Source organism: Perca flavescens, chromosome 23, assembly GCF_004354835.1.
Source record: "Perca flavescens isolate YP-PL-M2 chromosome 23, PFLA_1.0, whole genome shotgun sequence".
In the NCBI taxonomy this organism is placed as follows: Eukaryota; Metazoa; Chordata; class Actinopteri; order Perciformes; family Percidae; genus Perca; species Perca flavescens.
Genome location: NC_041353.1, coordinates 11,067,568 through 11,078,381, shown reverse-complemented (window position 1 = coordinate 11,078,381; position 10,814 = coordinate 11,067,568). Strand labels below are relative to the sequence as shown.

The 10,814-nt window shown below is 41.3% G+C and overlaps 1 protein-coding gene across 1 annotated transcript in view; it reads left to right on the top strand.

The window, feature by feature from the left end:
- Nucleotides 1-8,750: 8,750 nt before the first annotated feature.
- Nucleotides 8,751-10,814, top strand: part of sema3aa (sema domain, immunoglobulin domain (Ig), short basic domain, secreted, (semaphorin) 3Aa) — a 32,874-nt gene continuing 30,810 nt past the window's right edge. Inside the window, exon 1 of the mRNA XM_028570624.1 lies at nucleotides 8,751-9,354. Within this exon, the coding sequence (XP_028426425.1) occupies nucleotides 9,249-9,354 (106 nt within the window). The 5' untranslated portion in view covers nucleotides 8,751-9,248. The remainder of the gene's footprint in view (nucleotides 9,355-10,814) is intronic.

The window sequence follows — 10,814 nt, the reverse complement described above, 5'->3', positions numbered from 1 at the left end:
AGCTAGCAGAATACAAGGACTTTGTCTCTGCATAGAGCAATGAATAGAGAGTACCCTACATGACAGTTTTGTTCTCAGGGTTCCATGACACGGGGTCTCATAAAAAGTAAATGGCGACAGACATGAACCACTTCCCCTAGACAGAGAGGGGGCACAAAGGTTGTCTGAAGTTCCCCAAGGTTGCATTATGAGCCCTGATAAATTTGAACTGATAATATTGTGCTAATGGCTTCAGGGAGGGCTGGGACAATAAATAAAAGAAGGTAATTACGTTGTTAAAAATTGGGGCCGTAACTGTTCAGGAGTAAGGTCTTTTATCTAGAGGAAAAACAGGGTTAAGTAATGAGAGGTGATGAAGTTTGGTGCCAGTCGAGCCACGTATCTGTCTTCTGATAAAACACAGAAATGTTTTCCCTTGGCGTGGAAGTGTTAGCCTGTTCGCACAGCTGGGGCAAATCACCGTGGAGAAATGTGTGACTGCTGAGTCACCCACATGCCACAACGCATCTACTATATTAAAAGGAGACATTCACCAACCACCAATACATAATTTTACTTTCAGATAGCTTTCATGGGATCATATGGTAGTGATCAATGTTGGGCTCGCTTCTCAAAAAATATATTGTTCTCATTCATCATCTCAAAAGGAATATTATCATTTTACTTATTACTCCATGGAAGCAGTGATTTACTGTACTTCACCTAATTTTTTGAAATCAGAAAATCAAAATGAAAAAACTTTAGAAATCCAATAGGCTATCCAATAAAAGGAGTGGAAAGATGTCCGCAATGAGAAGAGAAATAAAATATCTCTGTTCTTACTCATTTATGCACCATATGTGAGGGGGAGCAGCTAATGACAATATGGAGGATGTGGTATCATGTTTTTGCATAATTCAAATTCATCCATATATCTTAAGGGTGATACATAACATCACTAACTTAACTAAATGAGACTTTGTAACTGGGATGTAATTGCTGGAACTGAAAGAGTCATTTGTCTTCTTAACACTGTGAGAAGTAGTTTATTGAGTAATTCTTTAACTCCCAACCCTAAAAGACAATATGATTGGGGGTAATAATGCTGAGTCATTGTTATTGCATTTTGAATTATGGTTCTTTTTAAGAATTATAAAAACAGTGGGGCACTCAGAATCCCCTCAGCCAACTTTTTCCGCACATGATCTATTAAAACAGTCAGATATGTATGCGATATTCAATGGGTTGAGATGTTTTACTGAGAGATGTGCAGTGCAGTTAGCGTCGTCATGTGGGATTTCAGGCTTAGGTTTGACCTTAAAAAGCAAAAACAAAACACACAAAAAAAGCTCTCAATTAACCGTTGGACACTTGCTCATCAGTGTGAATGCAGTAGGACCCATTTGTCTCTCTGTCTGTCTCTCTACTTCTCCTTATTTAACACACATATTCTTGGAAGCGAATGTGAGCCAGATTAAATCTGACTCCTCTGCCGGAGCGGTATAATTCGAGCGCCGGCGGTTAGTTTTATATGTTTCACAAGCGTGTAAATATTTAATAGAAGATTGGGACGGAGTGCTGTGTCACTGTTCCTGCCCTGCCAGCCATACAGACGTAGAGAGAGAAATACTGGGGGAATTTCTTCCTGACAGGAGAAATTTATTGAGCAGCTAGAAGATTCATATACAAGTCTTATTCTTATTTCGTCGCAGTCGGATTCTTGGATCATGTGACACAGACATGGATATACAAGCTGTTTACGGTTGCAGAAGATGTTAGTTGGTCTAGATGGTGATACCTAACTTGATATGTATGAAACATGACTTACAGCATTCCAAAGTTTGGATGTGTGTTTGGTCTGTTTGGTATTTTGTTACTGCATACTGTATGCTTACAAGGGCTGGTGGGAGTTCAGATGCATTTTTTGGTCTCATAGCATTTTCCATTCATATTTTTGAAACCCACAGGTCTTGCACACATTTCAGTCCTATTTTAAATACTCAGCTTGGAATCATTATCAGTCAATGAGCCGAGGGCTCGTGCAGGAGTAAAACTACATTCCCAAATGTAGATGCAGAATATTTGCTGGTTTTCTTAGTCTTATATTAAATAGAACGTCTTTAAGTTTTAAATTGTGGGTTGGACAAAACAAGCAATTTGAAGATGTAAAGTTGTGAAATTGGGATCAGCATATTTTACTATTTTCTGACATTTCATGGATGAAATGATTTATCAAATAATCTAGAAAATAACCAGCAGATTAATCTATATTGAAAATAATTGTAAAATGTTTTGTTTGTTTGAGGTATTGATGGGGAAATCTGCCTTTGTTTTTAAGTTTTAGTTTTGACAGTCATCACATATGTTATATGGTTTTGTTTTGGTTGCTGATGATTTGGTTATAGTTATGGTTGGCAGGAGGCTGCACAAGTATATAAAAAGTTAATTGCTTTATGGTCGTAAATTCCAGCTGTTTACCAAGAATACAAGTAGTTGGTTCGAAAGAGAACTTTTGTGTTCTGAAATAAAAGACAAGATGTTGCAATGAGTTTGGGGCTGACAGAACTGAGTTTAGTGTGTTACAGTAAAAGGCTTGATTCATCCATCCGCACTCATTAAAGGAAAATTCAGGCACAAAATCACTCAACCTTTCTCTGGGATATGTTTTCATGGTAATCAAATGTGTATGTTGCTTGAAACAAGCTAGTGCGAACTGCTGATTAGCTTAACGCTAGGCATTCGGGGCACTGGTAGAGTAAAAATAAATTGCTATTTTATACCACTAACAAGGCTCAAAATAGCACCACACTTCAACGGTAGCATAATGAGGGTCCCTACATGTAAAGCAAAGCATTGAATACACTTACAAAGTTCTCAATGCTTCGGTGGTTTGCGCTAGCTTGTTTCATGCTATATACACATTCATATCCCAGAGAAAGGTTGACTCGGTACACATGTGTTATCAACCCCTAGGTTCATTTTGCGCCGGAATTGTCCTTTAACTGATGTAGACTTAAAGCAGAGAAAGAAGAAATATGTTTTTAGTTGTTATTTCAGCGTGGGCGACTAAGAAAATAATCACAAGAAGTAAAACTAAATCTCATCTGAATTAGTGTGGACATGGAATAAACAAGGTTGCTTTTATTCTCATCATTACTACCAACAAATCCTAACCACGCAATTAGGTTATACTTTAATTTCAGCGACCTCGCAGAGAAGCTAATGCTCTTTGAGCGATCTCTCAGAGGTTCTATTCACTGTGGGTGACTGTGGGTGTAGATGGGAGGCAGGGGTGAGGGAAAGCAGATTTCTCCAAGGCCTGTAAGCTCCCTGAATTTGGCCATATAGAGGGAATAATGAGCTTCTCCACTGTTGTCTCAACCCAACCCCGGACTTAAGTCCTCCCCCAACGAGCCTCCATTCACAAATGGCGTGTTTTGCATTTACATATACATACGATTTAAAGGAATCCTTCAGGTCTTGGATTAGTCAACGTCCCCCTCACTTCAAGATTTCTATTGGTCCTTTCCGCATCAGTGGTGCCTCATGAGTTTGAAGTCTTTCATCTTAGTCATTCATTTGTGACATCGTACTTGTTGTTCAGCTGCTCTGATTTTAAAAGCCTATTGGTTTAAATATAGTGAATATTGTTATAATTTACTACAGAAGAAGACATTTAGACCTCTACTCAGGACATGTTCCTCAACAAGTGCACACCTGCTGATGTCTGACAAAACAACTCCTCCGTCCTCCTCCCCCACACGAACGTCAGCAGGAAAATATCAGATTTTATGAATCAGTGTTACGTTTCAGTCAAATGTCCTTGCTTCCTGTAAACGGCTCTCAGATCAGCCTTGCACCACCGTCATCAAATGACTGGAGCGGACACATCTGTGTGAGGCAAAGCTCCACGGGAGACTTCCGTCACCAGAAGATGGATGGAAATGTATCAGCAATGAATAAATACGCCCAACAACTTCCCTTCATCCCTCCCTCATTGCAACAGATGTTACAGCTCGGTAGTGTTTTCTCTCCCATAGTGCAATGTGGTTCCAATTTTGTTTATTTATTCTCTCATTCCCGTACTTGTCTTGAGTGGATGCGGAAACTGCACGTGCACGCATGGAACTGCGCGTATGTATGTGTAGATGGAAGGCCCCTGCTAAAAGAGATTACCCAAGCACCGTCATGCACACGATGGGGTTGCGTGACCCCATTGTAAACCTGCAGGCCGACCTCTGACCTTCTGAGAAGCGATGAAATGGAGGGAAACCTCCCATTTCCCTCCGCCGGGGTTTGAAGGCACTTCTGGTTTAGAGGAAGCATTGTTAATGAGCTCTAGAATGGATTTTTAATGAAACCGCCACTTTGTTTGAAGAGTAAGAGTAGGGCAAAAAGAGCATGCAAGAGCCGAAACAGGTGTCAGCACTTGACTGGACAGATGATAAAATAGGGGGAGTATTTTATATTTTTTGTCATTGTTAAGACTTTACTTAGAATGACGTCAAAGTGTGTGTCTTTCATCACGTAACTGCCAGACCTTCTTTCTATCACACTCCAGATGTCTTTCCTGTTAAAATTATCTCTTTTTCTGGTTTTTGGAAATATTAGAAACCTGAGTTGACACTTTGACATGCTGAGGGAGATGTACTTTCAGGCTTCATATAGTGTGATATATAGCTCATTGTACAGCTCTCACAGAGACACAGGTTTACAGAGTTACAATAATGATTGCCTACACAGATGTTTTTTTTCTGTTTTTCTTTCCTTCCTATGCCTTTACATTCAGGCAAATGTTAAATTGTGAAATACTGCATGCACAACTGGTGATTTATTAGGTGATCTTCCTTTTTTACAGTCAAATGTGTGTGACGAAAAAGTCCAGAGTTGCACAGTTATCTCCTTAACTTATGTGCCTCCTCATAGCCTCCCTTTTGCAATAAACATAGTCAGTCAGTATAACTCACTCATGTGCTGATGTTTTACAGTTTCACTTTCCTCACTTGTCATCTGTTACTGCATCTTTTATGGTGTAATATGATCATTACGTGTGCATACCTGCTCACACAAAGACACACTCACTCTAGACTCTTTGCCTTGGCCTGTTTTGCAGCTTTAAGGCTTGGTTTGTTCATAACACCCACTACTCGCTACTGTTCTTCCTGTCGCTTTGCCCGTCTTTCCTGACTATCTCCCACCTTTTCCTCATCCATGTTTCCTGGACATGTCATTTGCTGAGTAAGGGGTTGCTGTGTGACCTCCCATAACAGGGAGTAGGAGGTGGTGTTGAACAGGGAGTTAATAGGAAGAGGAAGTCCACTGGGGTAAAGGAAGTGATGGCTGTCCGTACCTTGAACTTCGTATGTCATTTACCAAAACGGCAATTACTAATTCTGTGGCAATGGCCTCAGGGATGTTGGGTCAGTTAGGAGGTGAGCAGACCGCCTTTTAGGCATGTGCTAAAGAAGGGGAAAGGTCGAAGGGCAGTGTGTACAGGGTGGGACATTTCCGATGTTCTCTGTAAAACAGATATCTAGGGTCATGTTACCATAATCATTTTCTTTAACACAAACACACACACACACACACACACACAGACAGAACATTAACAGCGCTTCCCATACCACCGGATGAAGATACAGCATCAGTAACAGCACATTGACACTCGCCACACACACAGACCTGTTTGACACCTATTCGCTGTGTCCTCATAAGCAGGGTGTCTCATGTCCTCTTCTATTTTTACCGGCAGGCGCTGAAAGCCTCTGGAAGCTCCTTCTCAATGGGCTTCTCGTTCCACTGCCAGCGGCGTGTCACCATTTATTAAGTCGTCATTACTCAGGGCCACTCCGGGTGCTGGGGAGTTGTTACAAATAGATCGGCAAGGATAGGTCTGACTGTTGCTACACTCCCTAAAGGGCAAGCCATAAAGGCATGTTTGAGCACATCTCACTCAGCAGGTGAAGATCGATGCAGGTAGCCAGACTGCCATTAGTTTGGCTAATGCAGATAAATGGGAGAAAGGTGGCTGACCGGAGCAGAGGAGAGAGGCAGAGGTCGATTGACAAAGGCTGAGTGCCAGAATGGAGTACTTTCATATGTCTGTCGTCACATCTTTTTGTTTTGGGTAAACAGCTAAAAAGGTTGTTTAGACTAAAGGGGTGATGAGAGACAAGGACGTGGGCACCATTGTAGTGGAAGTAAATGCACAATGGAAGACATGGATGCATGTAGTTACACATCAAGATTGATTTAGAACAACTTAAAACAGATAAAGGGTCAACATTACTTTAAGAAAAATCCTTCTTATTACACCCTGGGTCTTATTTTCATAGATTTAGCCATAGTTTTTCATTAATTACAATGTACTCACTAAGGCAGTTGCTGAGATCTGGGAACATGGGGATATTGCAAAAAAGTCTGGTGAGTCAAGAAAAACAGAAGTTAGACAATCAAACAGATTTTAAACAAGTGAACTGTTTAGCCACATTATCTAAAACACTTAATTTGGAGGTACACCTGAAATAAAATGCACCTGAAATGCAGTATAATCCTTCATCACACAGGGTGCACTCAACTATGTTAAGTACAGTAGTAAACTAATGATCATTTTACAGTTTGCCTTCATTTTCTCTTTTAGATAACTTTGGCTAAGACTTTTTTTTTTTTATAGCAATTATGCTGTGTTTCCAGATCTCAGCAGTTATCTCGGAGGGCACAATGTTATTTTTACCAATAAGACGGATAGCTAAAACTATTAAAATAATATCCAAGTTCCAATGAACTGGAAGTAGCCTGTAAGGACTGTGTTCCTTTAAGGATACAGATGTCCCACATTCAACTTTTCTTTTAACTTTTCCAGGAATGATTTAGGACACCAACAGTCCCGACTAAAAGAAATTATTTTATAGAACACACACACACACAATCCCAGTTCAAATATGCTTTACAATGCAGCAACAATAGTTTCAAAACACAAAGCACCGGTGGGAGTGCTGGAATATGAGGGTACCCTTATATCACAAGTACACACTCACTATACCAGCCCAATTCTCAGGTTGTTTTCTTTTAGTGTCTTGAGGTGTGTGAGTTGGCACATCAGCACTCCTGTTTGTCAAAGCTTTTATCACCTCACCACTGCTATTTCACCCTCTGAGAGGAAGCAGGAGGTGCCCACTAACACACACACACCCACACACACACACACACACACACCTGCAGGGGCTAGCGGGGGTTGAGAGCACGGGGGAGTGTTGTTGACCTGCTCTGCTGATGTGAATGGCTTAACCAGATACAGGATCCGTCTCAGACTACACAGGTTAACTACCAGCATGTGTTCCCCTCAACCGGCAGTTTTCATCTGGATAAGTCAAAAACACACACTCTCAAAGGCTATACTCTCTGTGGGAAAATTGTGACTTGTAATTTATGTACAATACTCATACTTGACTCATAACTCTCTGAAAAATATGTAAATTCTGAACTCAAAAGAAGAGAAACAGGCCTTTTTAAGTAATCTTCCTTTCAATCTACTTTGTTGAGTTTGGAGTGTACATGATATGGCTATTATAGAAATTAGACACTCTTGCTCTGTCTTGCCTGGCCCTGATTTATTTCGCTCAACTTTTCCCAGGACTGTGACTGTTTTTTTTTTTTTCTTCATCCGTGTCATCCAGCCTGATTCTTTAAAACTCCCAAACCCACTTCAATCCCATGTTTCAACCTAAATATCCTGAAAAAAATCTTAAATATGACCCGCAATGCATTGCAAATTTAAAGAGATAATGTGGAGGATCCTTTATTGGCCTTTCTCACCGGTACTGAACTCTTATATGTGAAAATGGTATATTTTTTGTAAAGATGATGAAAAAGCTGTAACATATAAATTCCTTCCAAATTATCTTCCTGTCAAAATCCTGAAGACACAATGTAAAAACTCCTGTTTTTACATCTAATGTTAGCCTCTATTGGCAAACAAATCAGTCTGAACATTTATGGACGGCCCTTAAAGTGCTCAAAGAAATAATTACAAGTTTAAAAAAGTTCAGCATCTATAGTTCCATGACAAATGGGCAAACTATACTGAGGAGGACTGTGTAACACTTTCCACATTTTTATTTTTTTTTTACCATGGAACAACGTTAACCAGAAAAATGGCTCCTATAACTTTATAACCAACTCACGCACAGATTTAAGTTAAGGACGTGGACCTGAAGAGTGTAGTTTGCATACATCCAAAATGTTTTACAGATGCTGACTCAAAAAATACAAACTGACGGCAGGAATCACAATAAGATTAGTACAGATCTCTGTGAAGTTGAAACGTTGCTTTATTAAATTTAGATTTTTTTTTGAGCTATCAGTTCAGTGTGTCAATCATTGATCTGACTTTTGCCTCAGGACATACAGTTGACCTGCAAATCAAGTGGCAGGGGCTTTAAAACCAGCAAACGCCTCGTTTGAGTTTTGGCGTAAGAGATATTAGCATAAAGGAAATGGAGAATTGATGACTAGCAAAAAAAGAAACGGAAGTGCGGAAGAGACAACACTATAAAAACCTAACCATCCACTATACTTCCTATCCAGTATGCTGGTTTCATCATTGCTCTCAAGTCATCCCGCCCCCCTTTCTCTCTCTCACCAGCACTCCCCTTCTCTCTCTCTCTCTCTCTCTCTCTCTCACTCAGCTGCTCTCCTTCCCCTCCCCTCTCTTCCCGTGGATGGTGTAGCTCTCTCTCTCTTTCTCTCTCTCCCTCGCAGTCTGGTGGAGCCGCACACAAGGATTAGAGGGTTGCTGCGAGTGTCTGCTCAAAGAGAAGTAGCCAGAAGACAGAAAGAGATAAAAAAAAAAAAAAAAAAAAAAAGATTCTCCAGAAAAGGATAGCCTTACTATTGTGGATAAGTGATCTGATTTACCTTTACACAGGCTCTTCCTCTCATCTCACGCCAAGCTGAAGCCCTGCTGAGCCTTCACCTGGGGGAGAGCAGATAAGCCAAGGGACTATATAGCCTGGACCTCCACACAGGGAGCCATGTGAGTGGCACCCCTCCACCCACTTCACACTACAGAGGTCCCCCCACAGTCTGCTCTCAAAGCTGGGGAAACACAACCAGGATTTTGTTCCCCTCAGTGGAGCCTTCACTTTCAGGGCTTGCGTGGAGGGACTCTCCAGGCTCGGCGTACCCCAGCGGGAGACACTTATCTCTAGGCACTGGTCGGGGTGTGAGTGCCCCCTGGTCTGGAGGCCAGCCAGCAGCACTCCAGCACCATGGATTACCTGTTTGGGATTTTAGTGCTGCTGTGTGGGGCGGTGCAGCCGGGAAGAGGTGATGAGTCCAAGCACAACGTACCCAGGCTAAAGCTGTCATACAAGGGTAAGCCCATTCTCTGTTCTCCCCTGACTCCAGGATATGGGACCGCGGTGGTTGCTGGTGCTTTTAACGTAGCTTGTCTAGTTTATTTTTCTTGCCCGTGGGTGCTCTTTCATGCTTTTCCTTTCATCCATTCTTTCTTATGTTGAATATCCCTTTTTTCTCTTCTATTTCTGTGAATCTATTTCTGCCTCTGTATCCCTCTCATTCACTTTCTCCCTCTTGGTGTGTTCCTAGCATCAAACTCCCTGCTTAACCTTCTGTATTGCTCTCTCCCATTAACTCACTCCTTCCTTTTCACTCGCTCTGCCTGTCTCTTAGAATTCACTATTCTTCTTACAAATAGTCAGATTGGTTCCATATGCTGAGGAAGGGCTCTTGCCTGGAGTTAAATGTATATATTGGCCCCTGTACCAATTTTCCCCTTGTGCTGTCCCCTTCTGCTAGTACTGTACAGCCCTGTTAAGTGCTCCGAACATGCAGTGGAGCCTCTGTTTTAATGGCTTCTGTCCCAAAAACTCTGCTTCGGTCATGACACAGAGCCTTTCTTTAAGGGGCCATGCAGTTTTCCCAAATTCTCATTTACTATATCCTAAATGGATCCAACAGATGAGTTTTGTTTGAATGTAAAACTACACATGCATGTTGATTTAATGTGTGCATTAAATAATCCATGTGCAGTAGACTGTATTGGGAGGGAATGAGAGGGAGTTTCGCGTGCCTTTTTATATCGTGCACGTGTAAGTTTTTGACGTATACAGCAAACATGTTATTCTCTCTCCTTCTGTATTATTTTGAGGGGAGACTGCGGAGCGCCGGTTCTTCCTCTCCTCCTCCTCCTCTCTCTCTCTCTCTCTCTCTCTCTCTCTCTCTCTCTCTCTCTCTCTCTCTCTCTCTCTCTCTTGTCTTGTCTCCTCTCTCACACCCTACACTAAATCAGGCTCTTTGTAATAGCAGACTTTTCATCTCAGCTAGAAATAACTGGCAACATTTTTGGCATATTTTGGGAAGTTTTTTTGCTTTTTAATGTCAGTGAGGGAGGCTATTGTGGTTCTTTGTCCTAAAACATGACCGAAAGTATATGGCTTGGAGTGTGGTCTCTCAATTCTTTATTTTAGTCCCGTTTCTCTCATAAAACATGCCCTCTTAAAATTTATGAACGGGCTAATTTGCCGTTGTTTAGCATCATCCTCTTGTGTGTTTGACTGTCACCCAAGGCTTTGGTTCCTCAGATAATTTCAATGTACGTTGAGGGAAAATTTCACTGATGAAGAGGGTGAATGTGATGTTTGTCACTCTAATTCATTTTCTATCTTTAGCCGAGACGTTTTGGTATAACTTATGTTTAGAGGCCTGCTATATGACACGCTTTATTCTTTAGATGGAGTGCAAGTTGTAATTTTGGTACCGTATATTTTCCCTTCATCACCCTTTTAACTTCTTAGTGTGTATGGCGAATGTCT